The sequence below is a fragment of the Melopsittacus undulatus genome, chromosome Z, assembly GCF_012275295.1.
Source record: "Melopsittacus undulatus isolate bMelUnd1 chromosome Z, bMelUnd1.mat.Z, whole genome shotgun sequence".
Classification (NCBI taxonomy): domain Eukaryota; kingdom Metazoa; phylum Chordata; class Aves; order Psittaciformes; family Psittaculidae; genus Melopsittacus; species Melopsittacus undulatus.
The window spans coordinates 80347422-80366960 of record NC_047557.1 but is presented as its reverse complement, the minus strand read 5'-3'; the positions used below and the strand labels follow the sequence as shown (position 1 = coordinate 80366960).

The window sequence follows — 19539 nt, the reverse complement described above, 5'->3', positions numbered from 1 at the left end:
GACTGGGCTCTGTCCTGCTCTCCTGACTGCCCTTTCCCTTTGCCTGTGCACTGCAGCTCCAAGAGTGGATGTGGCAGAGGCTTGCTCCCATCAGAGTTTGTGTGTCATGTTGGTCAGGCAGTGCAAATGTTCTGTGCAACTAAAACAGGAGTAAGTTTCTGCACTTCTCCCTGCCCTATGGAAAGGAAGTAATTAAACCAGTGGAGAAAGGGGTATGCAGGCTCCTCCCCATACAAGAGACACCCACAGGATGAAGGGATTTGTGTGTGGTGCACACAGGACTGAGGAACTGGCTGTGAACTTTTAAGAACTGAGAAAAGATGGCGTCACTCACCCGTGAAGTTACCAGCCAGTTTGCTACCCAAGTGCCTTGCAATCTTGTGCAAACAGTTGTTTGCTGGAAACTAAGGGTTTTTGGGAATGGGGCAAGTAGGGAGGGCTCTGACTGAGCAGGAAGAGCAGGAAGCCTCAGGTGTGGCAGTAAGGAAGCAGAAGGGACCAGAGAGGAGCTGCTGTGTCCTGCACAAGGGAGCTTGCTCCCTCACTGGTGGAAGGCAATGGAAATGCCTTTGCCGGTGGCCATGGAACCTCAGGTTCCAGGCACCCATTCTGGCTTTGCTGTCTCACTCTTTTAGGGTAAGCACTGTGATGGAGGTAACCTTCAGGTGCTAAAGTCATCTGTCATCCATAAGTACGGGGTATAGAAAGGAAATGTTGATACAACGTACTTCACTGGGAAGAAATATTTGGAGGCCCATTTTCTGTGGCTTATGATTAATGAGTTCCATTCCTTAGAGGCAGTAATGAATCTACTCTGAGCTTGTGGTGAAATGTGGTCAATGAAACAAGGCATGCTGAGCATGCTGCACTCGCTGCTTCTGGCTTCAGACCTTGTCTCATTGCCATGGACTATCCATGGATTCTGATAAGGATGGAGAGAGCCAGTTGACCCTGGTGGGTGCAGTCCTATGGGTCTGAAGGGCTATGAGAAACAGGGAAAGGTGTTAGTAGAGAGCCCCTGGGGTAGAACAGTGGTAGGCAGCTCTTATCAGCACATTCAGCATATCTCCTGGCATCCTTTGGTGTAGGCTGAGAGGCAGCTTGTTTTTTATCAAAGTAGCATCATGTGGAGATCGAGCTACCCTGGATCTGACCCTCTATTTTGTCACCAACCTGTGCTACTTCTGTGTTGGCAGACAATACCTTTGCAGGTGTCTGCAGTGGCTGCCAGTACTGCATGGCTATCACAACCCACCACGCTACTGACCTTAGAGCTCCCCCTGACAGGCAGCACAACTCCACCAGTTACCAGAGCATCATTCCCTCTCACCTGGGTCAGCAACTAGCCTAAAGTGTGTCCTGAACTAGAGACAACTCATGGCCCGGGGGACCACAACATGGTTCCTGAGGAGGGTCTGAGGGTCTTACCAGGCCTATGTGCTGAGCCTGGGGAGCTGAAGATGTGGTATCAGGAGTCTGCCACTCAGCTGGGCTGAAGGCAGCCCCTGGGAAGCAAGCATCTTCTACTGCACCCTGGCAGCCTTCTCCTCTTGCCTACTCTTTCTCCTGCCGTTTTGTGTTGTGAGTGCATGTATTTGTGTATGGGAGAGTGAGGAGAAGAGGAAGAAAGGATGAGAGCAGAAAACTGTCTTTTGTGGAAAATTTCCTAATAAATCAGCAACACTGTTAGCATTTGCATGGTGGTGGAGACAGGTGCCCTGCCCAGGGTCAGACCCCATAGTGCAAGGCTCTGTTGTGGAGGGCTTCCAGCTGAAGTATGAACAGGAAGTGATGTGAAAGAGAACAGACAGATGGAGGGAGCAGGAGCTGGTGAGGAGATAAATACCTGGAATTCTCTGAGCCTTAATTGTGCCTTTGTCTGGAGGGTTTCAAAATGTGAAACTCATGCAAGGTTTCCTCTCCTCGGGATGCAGTAATGCATAGATGTCTGGGACCAAGACTATGTTCTCCTGGAGAGCCTGGAAGAGTACCTAGTGTCTAGAGGATTATCTGGTTTATCATCTCTTGTCAGCAGGGAGTCTGTCTGCGCACTCCTGTCTTTGTGTTGTGTTTCTGACTCCAAGTGCTATAGGGCTGTAGAGGCAGGGGCCAGCCCTATCAGTGTGCCCCAGGGTTCTCTTCAGCTCTCTTCACTGTCTTGCTCCTGAAGCATACATTACTTGAGAAGATCCCACCAGCTTAGTAGGCGTGGGCTACAGCACGAGAAGGATGTGCAAAAGATGGCTGTACCCGTTTATTTAATAATTCTCCCACTCATATTGTCCGTCCTCAAAGAGGGTGGCCACAAGTACTTTTACTAAGGCTGTTATCGGAGCGCAGCATGCAGTGCAGATTTCCTTTCCTCCACTATACAGTAACTGTGGTCTAAAATCAAATAATCTTTTGTTTGTCTTTTTCTCTTTAACTTAGGGAGTGAGTTTTCTGGGAGCCCATACAGCCACCCACAATATTCAACATACAATGACTCCTGGAGGTTTCCCAACCCTGGACTCCTGGGTAAGTACTGTTCCTGCCCTGGGGGCTCTGTGCAAGCTGTGACTCATTTGCAACCTGGCAGTGATTGACCATAAATAAGGTGGGCAGGATGTGTGTCCTGACATGGTCCTGAGTCTCCATGCTCAGCTCCCATGTGGGAATGCCAGTCTCTAGGGAAGCACAAATACTCTTGGTTCCTTTTTCCAGCAAGAAGCCCCTGCCCAGACCTCTTGTCTTCCTGTTTCTACCCTATAAAATCCTTTCCGAGGCACAGGGTGTTGCAGGAAGACAGAATCCCCATTTCTTTGAGGGTAAGGGATCCTGCTCAGACAAAACATGGGGTGCCAGGTATTTATGGCTGAATGTGAGGCTCATCACTCCCCACACTGTTGTTTCTTGCATGTTGAAGCACTTTGCATTTCTCCCTGATCTCTCACTGCATTTGCTCCCCAGTTGTGTGTTTGCCGGATCCATCCCTTGTCTGCCAGGGACCGCTGTGCCTGCGCAGCCTCACTGCCACCAGCACGGTCCCTACAAGCAGAGGGAGGCAGGAGCCCCATGGTGCATGCAAGGATCATAGCCCTCATGTGAAGGATAAACATAATCCATTTTACACCACTGTCAAATGCTGGCCCACTTTGACCTTATATACGTGTAGCATGCAGTAATTAGAATTTTCCCCTGCATAATTTGCATGGATGAGGTAAGTAAAATACCAATTAATTGTCATCTCTCAGCACAGGAGTAGCATGCCTTAGAGATTTCCAGATTTATGGATGACAGGGCTGTTATATGTGACCTCCAGCAGTGAAATAATTTTGAATTTTCATCATACTTTTTTCATCCAGTTTCTTTGTTTTAAGTAATTGAGTCCCCATGTAATTGAACCACCCAGGCTGTATTCATCATGGTTCTTGTCCTTAAACAAATCCTTGGGGAGTAATAGACAGCCTCTGCCTCTCATGCCATGGTGCTGGTATAATGCTGCTATTTGCTGTGCCACATTTAAGGGTTTGTTAGCACTTCCATCATAAATCAGCAGATAGATCTCCAGCTAATATGGATGGGCATAGCTGCACAAAACCAGAGGAGTCCCTGTGCTTAAATGTGCAGTTTCCATGGCCACAGCCGGCAGTGCCCGTGGGATTTTGGCTTGGCTGTGTGGGGAAGATGCTCTAACCAGGGGGAAGAGTGCACACTGTGCTTTCTTCATTTCTGATTTTGCAGCTCCTTTGGAAGCTGCTTAAGCAGCACTCTGCTGCATGGACCGGCCTTGGAAACCAGGCTTTGGGTGGCTTTTTAGATTTTTCTTGCAAACCGCTAAAGAAACTGGAATGATATGAAAAATAAATGAAAACCCAGACCAAACCCTGCCCATGGGGACAGGGCTTTTGTTGAAGCTTCTGAGCTGCAGACCATGCTGCTGCCTGTGGGTGCACATTTCCACGGGGAAGGATATGCTCACTGAAGCTGTACCAGAGCCAATAAGCCTAGGTCATCCTGGAGCTCCATGCTGCCAGATAGAGATGGACACTTCAGCTCTCACAGCTGCAGGTTGTGCCCACAACCTGCTTGGCTTTTCATTTGAAACAATGGTCTTGGACAGAGTGTGATAGCCAGAATGCAGGTCAGGGTACATCCCCATGGTGCCCTGAAGCCAGTGAAGATGGGTCAGGAGAAGACTGCAAAACAGAGGCTGATGAGGAGCCAGCCACCTGTTGCCAGAACACCTTTTACCTGTTTCATTCCCTTTATTCCATATTTTTTGTCTGTTTTTACCTCCTTTCCTATTCTTCTTGGATGATACATTCTGGCGGCAAATTCCTTCTCACGTTCAACTGTGTGAGAGGCATGCAATATGAGCACAGCTGAAAGGGTGGCATGCTCCCACAGGCAAGTCTGGTGTCTCAGGCTCGTGAGGATTTCTACAGCAGTATTTACTCAGCAGCATGCTGTGAACATGTATTTAAATGAGGCAAAGACAAAAAGATTTTGATGCTATAATTTTCCTTCAGAAACTGCAGCTTTATTGAAATTGAAATATTTCATAGGATAATGACAACAATGCTGGCATTTATTGCTAGTGGGTGTTGTTAAAATATATAATCTTGGCTTCCTTGGTTCTATCCTCTTCAAAATACTTTGTTTTGGTATTTTCAAAATCTTACATTTTGATAAACACAGACCCAGTTACTGTGTGGGTAACATTGCGTTGCTTTGTGTGTGCAATGACAAGCTGATCTGGAGTTATGAGACTGGAAGTTTTGATGCATCCAACAGGAAAAGAAATGGGTATTTTTGTTCTGCAGCAAGTCCTAAGGAGGAACTTACTACTGCAATTCAGCGTGGTCACAGAACTGGGGATGCTGGAGTTCATGGAAGGGAAATCCCTTTGTCTGACCACTCATAGTTTTGTAATACACGTTCTGCTCTGTTCCTCTCATTGCTGGGCTAGTTGAGAGCTGGTGTGGCCTGTGCCTCCATGTGCTGCTTGAATTGCCACATGAGCATCCTGTAATAGCTGGACAGCGAGGTCTTGGTGGGGAGAACCTTGGAATTCCATTTCATTTCAAGCCTGTCAGTCAGAAAATCACCAAAAGCAAAATGGTCATTGGTTTGGAAAGACATTTGTTAGGAGTCCACATCACACCCCAGAGGGCATCGCAAAGGTCTATGACCCACCACCTTGGTGGGGAAGTGCAATCTGCTTGATCATGGTACACAGTAGTGGGGGGCAAACCTTCTCAGCTGGTGCTTCAAGAGACACTGCATTGTCTCAAGTACAGCTGTAAGACCAGAGTGCGCATGTCCCATTGTGCGGCCTTAAACTGCAGGTTGGACACATCTCTTGTGCCCTGCAGAGATTCTGCTTATCCATAGCTCTGCCTTTGTCCCAGGAGCCTAATCCTGCACTTTCTTCTCCCTGGGTGCTCACTAATCCCATTCAGAGCAAGCAGGAATCTGTTGCAGAGTTTTAAAAACCTGCTCCAAGTATCCTTGCACATGGAGAAAACACAGAGTGACAAGCCTGAGTACCTGCAGTGGAGAGGAGGTTAATTTATACTATATCCAGCATGCTTCCACTCTTCTCAGGAGTATACGTGAGTACGTTTAATAATTCTCTCCTGAGAACAGGCTCTGGCAGTATCAGCCTTAAAGCACAAACCTTGACAAAATTAATCAGGACTGGTACATGGACTGACAGAGTTTGTTTTACTAAGTCCCGCTCCCTTCACTGAGATGAAAGTGTAATACTGTAAGCACTTAACAGTGCCTATATTCTATTAATTCCCTGTACTGGCAAGGAAGAATTGCAGTACAGCAATCACATGAGGCTGAGACCTGTGAAAGAGGAGCTAAAATGGGAGATGCCACGATTTGCAAGTGTCAGGGAGAAAGGATACTTGAGTAAAAAATGAGGTTTTGAGGGAATAAAAAGAAAGTAACAGAGATGAGAAAGGTGAAAAAGCTTTGCTCATTAGTCCCAGTCTTTGTCCCATGAGTGCACAGCAGCTGTGATAGGCATGAGACAGTGTCTCCACAGGACCATGCTCTTGGTGTGGAAATTATGGGGAACTACAGCCAGGCCCCAGCAGAGCACTGACTGCCCTCTGCTGCTCATGCCTTTCTCTGCCCTTGTTGTGATGTTCCCCACTCCTTTGCCCCAGTCAGAACACCTGTATCTGCCACAACTGGCATGGGAGCTGATGCAAACAGGTGACAATGCTCCCTCCTTTCCGGAACGGTCCTGAATGCTGTGCCCTGTAGCTCTTGTGGAAGGTGAGACAATCAAGCTACAGTCCTCCAGAGTGGGCAGCAGAAGCTGAGCAGGATTACAGAATCCTATAATGATTTGGATGGGAAGGGACCTTAAAGCTCATTCAGTTCCACCCCCCTGCCATGGGCAGGGACACCTTCCACTAGACCAGGTTGCTTCAAGCCCTGTCCAAGCTGGCCTTGAGCACTGCCAGGGATGGGGCAGTCACAGCTCTCTGGGCACCCTGTGCCAGGGCCTCAGCACCCTCACAGAGAAGAACTTCTGCCTAAGAGCTCATCTTCCTTTCCCCTCTGTCAGATTAAAGCCTGTCCTGTCCCTACAGGCCCTTGTCCAAAGCCCGTCTCCAGGTTTCCTGTAGCCCCTTTAGGCACTGGAGCTGCTCTAAGGTCTCCCTTTAATAAGCCTTCTCTTCTCCAGGCTGAACAAGAAATTGAACAAGAAGAACAAGAAAATGTGGGTTGTCTGCTGGAGGTCTGCCATGTCTTCCTGCTCTCCCGTGTGGTTTTTCAGCCCCAGTGGCTACGACACACAGCTCTGTAGCAGGGGCATGACAGCCTCAGTGCCACTGACTGCAGCTGGACTGAGGACAGACCCCAAGTTTCCAGGGAGGTGTGCTGGGAAAAGGACACAAACTCTGGGTGCTTGTGTGTCATCTGATTCGGTGGCTGCAGCTGATGTCCTCCTCTCAAAGCCAGAAGAGGTGGACAAAGGGGGATCTTTTTCCATTTTTTTTTTTTCTCCCACTGTGAAAGATCTTCAAGTGATACAGTACAGGAATGCACATGGAGGTGCATGCACAAGTGCATGGGAAGCAAGTGTGTGTGCACACGGGGCTTAGTCCATCACTGTCAGCATGTCCTGGCACACACCATCAGAGTCAGCTCAACACATGCACACTAAGAGCAGGTAACAGGTGAAGAAAAATGATTCAGTTTTGTGATGGCTTATTGCAATAACTTTTTTACCATTTTTGCTTGTTGCATTCGGTTTGATGCTGCTTATGGTGAGTTTCTTATTCCTGCGTGCTGACTGAGAGGGTTTGCCTGTGCCATCCCAGTGCTAGCACGGCATTGTGCAAGGCAAAGCTCGAAGCTGGTCGATTAGGGTTAGGTTCAGTTCTTCTGTGGAAAGATGAGAGAACAAGTAGGCACCAGAAATGACCGTGTCAAGAAATAAATTGATGGTAGTATGAATTAGAAAGGAAAAATGACAGAAAGACAAATCAGGCCTGTTCTGGATGAGGGCATAGGGACAGGAAGAGTGAATGCTTTGTGATGTGATGTTTTCATTTTTCACTTTAAACACAAGCTTTTGTGATTTTATTGCTGAAAGGCAAACTGGAAAAATCAAACTTGAGAGACATGGAGGACCTTTGGAAAATATGAGAGAAATATTGGGCTTTGCTACTGAGTCAGAACAGCAGTGGAGGAAGAAGGAGAAAACGTAACCCCCAAAAAGATCACTTTTACCACAAAGCCTTAGCAAGTGCTGCATTTGGCTCTGATGGGACCCACACATTGCACTGCATCAGGCTGAAAATCTTGGTGTCACTGGATCCCTTCCCTGGATTTTCTATCCCTTTGCCAAAGCTGAGCTGCTGTGGCCTGTGCCAGTGCCGGTATAGACTTGAGTATCTGCTGAGTGTCTCCCTCTGCTCCCCATCAACCTCCTCATGCTGTGGCGGGTGAGGACAGCTAACCTTTCATGAGCCTGCGAGGTGTTACACCCCAAAAGTATTGTCTGCCCTACGGTGCACAGTGATTCCTAAGGACTCACAGGCAGCAAGAGTGGCTGTTAAGGGGCATGAAGTGACAAACTGGGCTCCCCAGAATGCACAGCCCCAAGTTCTGATGCAGAAGCTGTGTTCCTGTAGCCAACCCCCCTAATTTCTGACCCATCCAGGTTGCAGCAGCAGAGTATTACATGCAGGTAGGACTCATCATGAGAAGGAAGTTTGTTCTCCATGGCTGTGCCAAGGAATGCATTGCACATGGGTGTGCCAAGGAGTGTGACAGCACATGTTGACTGAGCATTGTTTTTCAGGGGCACTGGGCTTGTGCTCCCTTGGAAATGAGCAGTAGGACACTGGTGATGAAGCCTGAGCTGATTTCTTGAAATGGTGCTCAGGACAATAGCAATTTAGAAGCAGCAGGTGGGCTTATCTGCAAGATGGATCCTAGTGGGTCCACAGCAGTGAGGCAGGGTGGAAGAGCCCATCCTTTCAGGAGATGTTTCATTTGGTGGGGCTGTCTCCTTGGGGTATTCTCTCAGGCAGCACGGTTTTATTTCACCAGCCCTGGAAACTGCTCCAGGCAGTTGGTTTGGGGGGAAGGTGAAGAAAGCCCTACATGTTGCAATTACACCATCATGCTGAGCCAGTGGTTAAAAGTAAATGTCCATGGGCCTCCTCTTGGAGACTGGCTAAGCAATTTTCACTCTGTTGCTTGGACTTTTGAACCAGCAGCCCTCAAGTAATCACTCAGGTAGTTTTGGGATGAACAGCAAAGCCTTCAGTTGGAGTCTGTGCATGAGGAGGGAAGGCCAGGAGGTTCTTCAGCCTCCCACATGTAGGCTCCTTCCCTCAGTGGAGAGCAGGCAACAAGTGTCACAGGGCATGCCAGCTGGGTTCTCCTTCCTGCTCCAAAGTCTGTGCCAGGGCCATGGTGGTGGAACAGCCAGGACACTGTCACATTCAGCCAGCGCCCAGGTGCAGGACGGCCATTGGACCCGCCAGAACAGGGTTTGCTATAGTATGAGATGGGAAGCAAATGGCTGAAAATGCACCTTTAGCTGCACTGCTACCCATGATTTGCTGAGGGGCCCACATGCCCTACTGAGGTCTAATGGCATCACCTTCTCCTGGACGGGCCAGATACTCCGCCTCAATGGAGTTGCAGAAATTATCCCCTCTGTGACAAGGCATGTCCCTGGCTGTGAAAACCCTCAACCATGTCTGCCAGACTGCTGTTCCAAGTGAGATGAATGCAGGGAGTTCAGGATGGCTGGTGGCTCTTGGATGAGCTCATTTATGAAACCAGACCCCTCAGCCCAGTCTTTCACAGAGCTGCTCCTTGCGCTGGCTCCTTGTTGGTCACCCAAACATGTCTGGGGGTGTCAGACTCACATGTCCAAGTGCAGGTCTTTCCAGGGGGCTTCTTCCATGCTGTGGCATGCTTTGCATGTCATGCATGTGAGGCTGCTGGTGGCTTGGAGACCTGACTGGTAGCACCTTCAAAATTTTTTTTACATGACTCTTTTCTCACACTGAATCAAAGTTCGTTTCCTTGCAGTTGTATTTTGAAGGTTTCTAGTAGCTGGTGTTATCTAGACAGACAGGTATCTATCCATGTACATCTAAAGTCAAAGATCCTTTTTCATTCAAGCAAATGGTCCAGGTTCCAAGTGATGCTTTGGTGATCACCCAATCTACTTATACTTAGCCCTGCATTACAGAAAAGGGTCACTGATATTTTTCAGGCCTCTTCTTAGTAAATGAGTGCTTCAGCATTTACCAATCTGTGAAGTTTTAAGCTTAGCCCATATAGTTAATTCAAATGCATAACACATGTATTCAATGAAGAAACAGCAGAAATGTTATCAGTTTGAGGTTTAAGTGTCCATTTAAACAGCTGTGATCTGGAGCATCAGATACTTCATCAGATGAGGCACTATTCACTGGAGGTAGTTTGTGAACCACTTTCTGAGCTCAGATTCATTACCTAGTGAAAGTCACCGATATTTTCTAAAGACAATCTCAGCTCAGCAAATGTACTGGATGCTGAAGGTTCTCCCTGGCCAGGCAGAGGCTGGTGCAATTGCGTGATCCCAAAGCAGATCTCCAAGGTCACTGATAAAGCTGAGCAGAATCTGGGGGGCTATTCCCTGATAGAAATAGTTTGAGAAAAAGGAGAACTACTGTTGAGTCCAGTGAAATGTGTTGAATGTTTTGTGGTTCAACCTCCTACTTCTTCCAAAAGGAGGGGGAAAAATGAGAGAAGTCTGAGTGTGGTGATGTGTTTGGACTGGATTTTTTTCTCCTTCCATTCTGAAAAATTAATTCACTGTTCTGGTGAAGTGAATGAAAGTAACGTTTTAAGTGGAGGAATGAAGCAGGTATGCTACAGCCAGCAGAGATGCAAAGCAATGGTAGCGTTGCTATCATGCAGAATGCATGAATGTGATTCTTATACTAATTACCTAGCCCTTATTGTTCTGGGTTTGAACTCAGGCTGGAGAGCTCTCTGCTGCCCGTGTTGGCATGCTGCAAGCTGGCACCTTTCCACTTTTGTCTTCTTTATGGTCATCTTGTCTCTTCCAGGCTCCCCGTACTACTACAGCGCTGCAGCCCGTGGGGCAGCCCCACCAGCAGCTGCTGCAGCCTATGACCGCCACTGATGCTGAGCCTGGGGCACCAGTACTGACTGCACGCACCACCCAGGACCACCATGATGACCACCTTGCTGCAGCTGTGCCAGCCATGCTGCAAAGGAAGGAGAAAGTACCCAGTAGACACATGCTAATTGAAATTTTGCTCTTTAAACTTGGTGAACTGATCATTGTTACATTACTTAAGATGATCATGTTGTCTGGGTCTCAAATCAAGCAAAGAAATGGGAGGAAGTGGTTCTCCTGACACCCTGTGTGATCAGAAACGTGCAGTGGCTTCATGTCTTTTGCAGCTGTATGGCTACTGCTTTCATCGCCTGTGGGTGCCACGGCTGTATCTGGGGATAAGGAAGAGGTGTGAGCAGCTCCCTTTGGGGAGGCTTCCTCTTTCTGCACACTGAAACAGGCTGTGAGACTCAAGGCAATTTTTTTTTTGTCTTTTTTTTACTTGCTTGCAAAGAAAAAGACCAGTCAGCTCAATTTTACACAAGCACCACTGTAAATACCTGCTTGTTTGTATTACTATAAGAATGGCTTAAGCATAAGCATCAACATTGTACAAATATGAACTCAAAATGCATCTGAAAATGTGTTTTGAAACTGGTGCACTGATTCAAAGAATTCAGTAAGCTTTAAGCAACTTGGAACCAGGTTAACACTCGTGGTGGCTGTATTTCAGGACAATATTATTTCAGTATACAGCATCCTATCTGATAGTTGTATGTGAGCATGCTGTATGCTGGTATCAAACAAACGGGCAACTGAAAGATCTGAGCAGTTTTGTGACACTTTACTGCTTAATATTAATTTATGTTCATTTGTCATCATAATGAGCACTGAAACAAATTTATTGCTGGTTTCAAGTAAAGTGGCATCCAAGAAGGAATTCCTGACTAATAGTTGACATCTTATGTACAACTCAATAGGTTGTGTGCTAAAACCCAATTATTAATGCCCTGAGAGGAAGCGGAAGGAATACCACGGCAATGATTTTTGTTAAATGGACATACTGAGTGTGGCACATCAAGCACAGGAGCAACTACACATGATTTCGGAGGCAAACTGAAGGGAAGGGTGCTCCTCTGGGAGTCTGTGCATTTCAGTGAAGGCATTTCAAATTCAAGCTGCCCTACTCCAGACAGGAATTTTTGCCCTGTTATTTCCACGTACCTTCCCTCCCCCTTGGAGATGGACCACTAAATGTGACATGGCCTTCAATGTGTGGCTTCCTGGGACTAATGAAGAGAGAAGAGCAGCTACAAAGACCCACTAAGCAGCTGCACCAATCACTGTCACTTCATGGAGCCAGGAAAAATGCTTATTTCTCCCTGCAGCATCCCCCTGCCACAGGCTGAGGGGCAGCCAATCTCAGTCTGGATGTATGGAAGACAGACATGACCTCATCTCCTCCTCCTGAGGGCAGTGGAGAAACTCCCTGTCTCCTGTGGGTCCCATTGGTGCTGTGTGTGCCGCAAGGCTGAAGAAGGATTGTTGGTGTTGAACCTGAAATGCTTTCCTCTGGATGAACACTGAAGTACAAATACTTGCTTCTGGCAGTGCAAGCATTTCTCTGGAATGATAGCTCCTGAGTTAACACTCTTCTGTGTCCTTCCTCTCCATCTTACGGTTTGCGCTGCATGCCTGGTGTCCTTAGTGGCCAATGACCCGTTGAGAATCTCCCGCTTCAACTCCAGTGGCATCTTCTCAGACCATGGAAATGCAGCCATCTCTTCCAAGTTTCCAGGCAGGTATGTTTAGATCCTCAAAAGCCATGGGGACACTCAGGTCCCACTGGCTCAGTGACGTGTCAATGAGATGTTCACGGAGCCCATCAGGAATTTTGGCCAGAGTCCTTCAAACAGCTGTGCCCCTGAGAAGTAAGTTTTGTGACAAACTTACCAGTGAGAAAAGTTCTGATTTTAATCTTTCAGCAATTAATAGCTTATACACACCCAGTTTTAACTGATGACAAATAACAGCATGGACAACTTACACAGGGAGCCTTCTGAAGCATTGCTTTGGTATTGCTTTCTGAGCACACCATAGTTGCTTGCATGCTGGCAACAAAGCTGCAAAGGACATTTCTGTCACTGGATGCTGATCGCATGGGGATTCCACATAAGCTCCTGGCTGACAGGTGTGTGTTGTCTGCACCCTGAACACACACACACACACACACACACACACACACACACACACACACACACTCACATCTGTGAGCTCAGGAAGGGATAATGCCTTCCAGAGCCTTGGCTAAAAAGAGAAGAAACCAAGGTTTAATTGCAGGCAGTGAGGGTGCAGGTGACGGCTCTGTGGCCAACTGGGCTGAACTATGCCAGCTGTGGAGGAAGACACCACCACTTGGTGTCTGGACTAGGTTAAAATGACTGCCCAGTGAGAGAACAGCAGGTCCTATCAGCAGTGTGTGAGTCCTCACCCACTGGGTGAACTGTCCTGCAAACGTGTTTCTTTCTTTTTGTTTCCTCAGTGCCATGACTCGTGTGTCATGCACTAATTGAGATAACAGAGAAGACAAAACCCAAAACTTCAGCAGATAGTGACACCCTCAGGCCAGTGATGCTTGTAGTTGGGCTGGAGACATAGGGAGGGCACAGCAGGTGTAGTTGCCCTGCAAGATGCATGGGTGCCATTGGATGAAGTGACGTGAGGTGCTCAGGCCTAGCTGGCCCAAAGAGTTTCATTATGACTCGGGCAGAGTCACCAGTGCCATCCCACTAGCCAGGTGTACAGGCTGCACCATGGGCAGCATGCATGTCAGAGCTGCAGAGGGGAAACATCAAACTCCTACCCTTCTATGTGCAAGGCAGGCAGCTGCACCTGGACAGTTTCCCAAACCATTGCAGCCACGGCTTGCGTATACCTGCTGGGACTGCTTCCCAGTGAGAATGGGCAGTGAGAGCTGGCCTGTTGAGTATGCATGCCATACTTTTGGAAAAGACACTTCTTAACAGTACTTTCTGGTTTTTGGGAATATTTCACCTGGGATTTGCAAACTGCTTTCCTCAGGAGGTCTAGACTTTCTGTCTATAGTCTTCACTGAGGGAATTCTCCTCCTTGGGGAGCATTTTTAAAGGCATCACTGTCCGCAGGTTGTCATCTGGGGATGACAGAGAGTCACCTGCTGCTGTCCCCTCTCTCCAGCCCCTCCATTTCGTGGGAGGTCACTGGGTGAGGGGGAAGGAAATGACCCTTTGGGGCTACAAGGGTGGAAGAAAGCAAGACCAGCATGGAACTTTGGGGTGTCCTGCCCACCCTTTGCTCAGGTGAGATGTCCTTTACTGCATCATCTAGTGTATCATTACCAGACCCTTGCAGATGTCAGCCCCATGAAGTGCTTCAGTCAGTTACAGCACTAAATTCTGTAATGTAATGTAGTACTCAGCTAGATGGAAGGTTTTCCAGTAGCATGCACTTCAGCAATGAATTTATCAAGTATGTTGCTGGCACAGACAGGCTGAGAAATGAAATCTGAGAGATGGAGGGGGAAAACACTGCCCTAAGATTGAATGACTGGAGGCTGCAAGGCAGGATTACATGAGCTGGTTTGTTAAGGAAACCCTCGGTCAGACTCTGTGAAAGTGACCATAAAGAAGACATAAAAGGCTGTGGGCATTGAGTTTGCTTAGCATCTGTGTCCAAAGGTGCAGCTGCAGAGGCAGCTCCCCTGACTGCAGAGCTCTGAATGTCTCAAGACCAGATCCACAGGAAGCTTTCTTTATTTGCTGCCAAATCATAAAAATGCTCTGGGCTCTGGGAATATGGGGCCAGAGGATGCATGTTCATTCAGAGACACAAAGGTGTCCAAGAAGTGCTCTGATCCATGCAGGGACTGCAGGCACTGGGGCAGCATTGGTACTTGATGCACTTGGGAAGGAGACAGCGAGGGAAGAAGCAGCGCCAGGTGAATTAAAGAAGGAGAAAAAGAAGCAGGCTGAGAAGTGATTTTCAGAAGAAAGCCTTTCTGTCCAGGGAGGGATGGTTCGTGGAGCTCACAACAGTGGAGTGCTGGGGCACCCGTCACTCCTCCTTAGCTCCCTGTGGCCGATTTCTTTCAGTCCTGTGGTGTGAGGGCAGCACTGCAGGCTCGCTGTGCTGGCTGATGGCCGTCACTGGCAGTTGGTAAATGCTGTGCTGTGCCTGGTCTTAATTGATGAAGTTGTGTTCCTTTCTTATTTTCTTTAATTTTACTGTTCTACACATCCGTCAGCATGGAGGAGAGAGGAAGTGGTGTTATAGTGTTGCTTATTTCCAACCACAAGTAATACAGCTTCAAAGAGCCATGGCCCATAGCAGAGTTAACTTCTGTGGCTGCCACTGTGGCTATGATCAAATATCTTCCCCAGTGCTGTGCTCTTTCTTGCATGCATGTGCCTGTATGTGTGCCACAAGGACATGGGAGGCCACAGCCACAACAGGTAGTGTGGTATTAAGCTGCCCCATCCTGTGACTCTGTCCCAGCAGATGCTGGCAAAAGTTTTTTTTTCCTTCTGGATTCATTGAGAAAATGATGTGAGGGCTAGCAGCTCTTGGGTAATGTTCCCTGCAGCATCTCACCAGAGCACACAGGCAATGGTCCTGTATGGGCATAATCAGCCAGAGCTGGTTGGGTGCCTTGAATTCACACGGGGTATGGACACATGTCCCAAGCCATGGCCACCACACCTCTGTGCCAGAAGCAGAGCATTCAGTTGCGGCACAAGGCTGGGGACACCAGCTGGGGACCCCTGTTGTGTCCCTCAGACTGAAACCCACACCTGTTGTGGGTACACATTTCCACAGCACAAGACACAAGAAGATCCAAAAGGATCCAAAACCAGTTAGTGATGCTTTTCTGGTGGAGCTAATGAGACTTGACATGCAAATGCTGAGCAAAAAGTGCGTCAGAAAGGTGCCTGGTGCCAGGACTGCTCACATTGGTGTAGGTATCAGCTCCACTGTGACCTCCACTTGTTAGTCCTGTCAGAGGGCTTGCACAGCAGAGCAGCTCCAGGGCAAGAGCCAGGCCCAAGAGGCTTTGGAGGGCCCCACCCCAGCACTGCAGTGCAGGTGGGCATGTGTGTAGGTAATGCTGTGCACACATATACATATGTGTGGGCACGCTTGAGTCTCTCAGACCCTTGCAGGAAGCTTGGCGGAGTGGACCTGAGTCCTGCAGTAGCCCTGGCCACCACTTGGCTAGACCCCTGTGTCCAGGGGCTCCTGCTCTGCAGGTAGACCTGCCTTCTGCTTCTCTTAGCCTCCTGTGGGAAGGATTCTTGTTCTGTTTTTTCACTTTCTAGTGGCCTTTGTACATTCTGAAATTACAGGAACTCATTTCATTGCAAATGGAATTCCTTTCCAAGAAAAAAAGAACAGGCTTTTTTTTCTTTTTTTTTTTAGAAACAAACTACTTGGTATTAGGGACTTCTAGCATCAAAGAAATACATATCTGTTGTATCCACCAAAGTCTGCAATGCCTGCATTGAAGCTTACTTCTTTAAAAAGGAGAGGAAAAAGAAAAGGGAGGGAGAGAAATAAAAGACTCCTCCCCTTGAAAAACACATACATAATAAAAGAATACTCATAAAAATAACTGTTGAATTGCCTTTGAAAGTAGGGGATAACATCTGTTGCCAAACAGATGAAAATGCTTCTTAAAATGTGTATGTTTTGTATTCTTTTTTTCTAGTAGGAAAAGAACAGACTTGAAATCTTGGTGTTTTTTCCTTAGTGCCGTGTGTTGCTTTTGTGTGTTATAATATTTGAATGTAATTACAGCAGTGCCAATTTGCCAAAGATGTCGAACATTATTTTGGGGATTTTGTTCTGGGTTTTGTTTTTGGGAGCAAAAAGGGAGGTGGGCTGGGGAGCAGGGATGGTAAGGCATGGGTCAAAAGAGGGGGGAGGGCATTTGAAGATTTATTTCCTTTATTTGTTTGGGTTTTTTTTTCTCAACTCTTTCTTGTCAATACTGAAATTTGTGATTTTATTCTAATTTAAATGGTTGATTGCAACATTTTTATTTTTAGATTAGTTGAAGAAACATGCAATAAGATCGGTGTAGTTCAATATCTGTGTGTCTTTTCATGAGAGTGACTGTTACTTGTGGACGTTTGGTTTTATGTAACCTTTATGTGAGATAATTATTTGTAAATATTTGCCATAATTTTATTTGTTCCTAAAATAAAAGTAATTTTTTAAGTTCAAGACACCTGATTTCACTCTTGCTTTCATCCTGTGTCCTGGACCCTGAATCACCATGCAGATGGTAAGGTTTGTGCTAGTAAGGCATGTCCAGGTCCTCAGATGTCCTTAGTTCTACAGATGGGCTGGTGTCCTGATGAAGCAGAGACAACTCCCATGCTAACCCCATGTACAAACTGGAATGGTTTGGTAGCTGCAGGATTAATCTTGCTAACTACTATACTATAAAACCCCTCATTAAAACAAGCTATAGCTAATGACTTATGAAAAGTCATATGCAAAGGCATATGTGGGGGCTTCTTTTTGGTGCTACTGATGTTTCTTCAAGCTGACCTTTGTCTCCATTTGCCACCTCATACAGCAGTTCTGTGCTCCTCCCAGTGCATGCATGTGCTTGGGACTGCTGTCTGGTGGCATGACCAGAGACAAACCTCTTGTGTAGCCTTGAGCTGTGAGAAACTCTCTTGGATCATCATGACACATGTTCTGCTTGTGTTGGCCAGTGCGGCTGCAGCACCCCAAACACCCAAGTGTTACATTTGTGAAACAACAGTGAGGGAATATTCATTTGAATTGACATGAGCATATGTTTGGACTGAACTCCCATATTCTCTGTCTCTAATTTTAACAGTATTTTAGCAACTTGAGGTTGCTAGAAGTTGCAAATCTTTAATTGACATGAAAAAATAATGGTGAATTTGTCCAGAACTTATGCTCTCACCTGTTTTGAATTCCTAGTGTTTCACTAATGATGCTTGTACTTAACTGGGATGGCATTAATTCCCTTCATAGCAGCCATTATTTAGCGACAAATATAGAGCTGCCATGGTCTATATTTGTGGCTACACCAGTGCTTAGAACACACTGATATTTAGTTCTTTCTGGGCAGGCTTGCACATCATCACATCTTTGCTTCTTTCTCAGAAAGTGAGCTCAGGGTGCACAATAGGCTGGCATAACACATAGCCGGAGAGCTGAGCCCAAATGACTGAAGGGATGTCTGCGCTATTCAGTGTTGTGTTCAGCAATAAAACTGTGGAAAGGACATACTCCTAAGTAGCTGCTGCTTAGGGACTGTCTGGGCACCATCAGCCTGTTTGTGGGAGTTGGTGAGCAGTTGACTTTGCATCACTTGGTTTTAGTTTCCCCCATTCTTCACTCAGTAAACAGTATTTTTCTCAACCCCTGAATTATTCTCACTTTTGCTCTCCCTATTATCTCCCCCACCCAGTTGTGTGTGGGGGAGGGTGTGGGTGGCTGGGTGGATGCTGAGCTGTTATCCACATTAAACCCACCACAGCAACATACTCATAATGAGCATTAACATCAGTTCTGACAGTTGATGTCCAGGGAGCTAGGGAGAACGGTGCAAAGCCATATTATTTCTGTGTCCCCATGCCATACATTTTAGTCTTAAACCTGAGAAAGAGAACTCATGGAACTTTCTACAATTCAGCAAATAATTGTAGATAAATAAAATCGCAGTCCAATCACAGACAATAGGCAGAGAGAGGCAGAATTAAGTTGACCAGTAGCTTGCATCCACTATTTACTTGAGCCCCAGCAGGCTTCAGCTTTGGAAGAAGCCTGTACTCTCTGCTCTGGCATCACAAAGTGGGGATGCTTTCATGCAATACCATTTCAGAATTGAGTGAGTGTTCTTGCCCTGAGCCTGCAGAATCATAGAGTGGACTTGAGAACAAGTGCTCAAATATCAGTTTTCTGTAATGGTCATGTTCATCCAGCAGTGCTTGTCCAGCCAGGCTGTATGTACCGTTTGACTTGATGTGTTCCCTGCTCTGTCCCCAGATTTCTCTCCTACCATTGGTCACCAACCATTCTCCATGCACCATGCTCACCTTGCAGCTCTCTGGAAAACAGGGCTTTTGGGAACAGCCCTTCATGTTCCGTGCCCTGTTCAGGCAGAAGTGGCACAGCCCACCTCATCACTCCAGGCAGGTGTTTGCTGTCCTCCTGTCTCCATCAAAGCATTGGTGCCCTGAGCAACCTGGTGTCACCAAAGGGGATGGGAACCCCCTGTGCTCCCTCTGAGCTCTCGGAGACTCAACTTGTCATAGGCAACACCTGCTGGTGATGATGCCTCTTGGGGAGGCAAGAAAGCAAGCCTTCAGGCCTTCAGAGCCCACTGCATTGAAATGGATGGTTTACTTTGCAGGCTGGTGCTCAGAATTCACACTCACTGAATGTCCTACAGCAGAAAACGTTCTAGTGCAGCTCCAAGCACTTCATGAGGAGGAGAGAAAGTGGATGAACCCAGCCACCTTTCACTCCCAGGGCCTGTGGTGATGCCTGGGCAGCCTTAAGGAGAGATTCATGACACTGCAGCAAAGGGACTTTGCAGAATGGTCAAGTGGTCACACTGGGAGCCACATTGTGGCAGTCCTCTCCTTGCAACAACCCACTAGTGGTAGGGATTGCATTCCTGGGTCTATATTTTTATGCTTTCTGTGTTTCTGTTGTCTTTCAGCCATGCTAGGTTAAGAAAGAAGCTAATTTTCTGTCCTGCAGCAGGCAGGCAGTGCCCGCTCCTCATTATGCCCTCCCACATCTGTATGTGAAATGCCACATCAGCTTGCTGGCAGTAGAACAGTGGGATTAGACCTGACAAAACTGCAGTGAGAGGCACAGGATCTTTCTGTCTCTACAGGTGTGAG

At 47.2% G+C, this 19539-nt stretch overlaps 1 protein-coding gene across 7 annotated transcripts in view; it reads left to right on the top strand.

Moving 5' to 3' along the window:
* The window catches only part of PAX5 (paired box 5), a 138854-nt gene extending 128185 nt beyond the window's left edge, over positions 1 to 10669 (top strand). For all 7 annotated transcript variants that reach the window (XM_013129845.1, XM_013129844.1, XM_013129842.1 and 4 more), the window contains 2 exons: positions 2431 to 2517; positions 10593 to 10669. In XM_013129845.1, the coding sequence (XP_012985299.1) occupies positions 2431 to 2517; positions 10593 to 10669 (164 nt within the window). The remainder of the gene's footprint in view (positions 1 to 2430; positions 2518 to 10592) is intronic.
* Positions 10670 to 19539: the final 8870 nt, after the last annotated feature.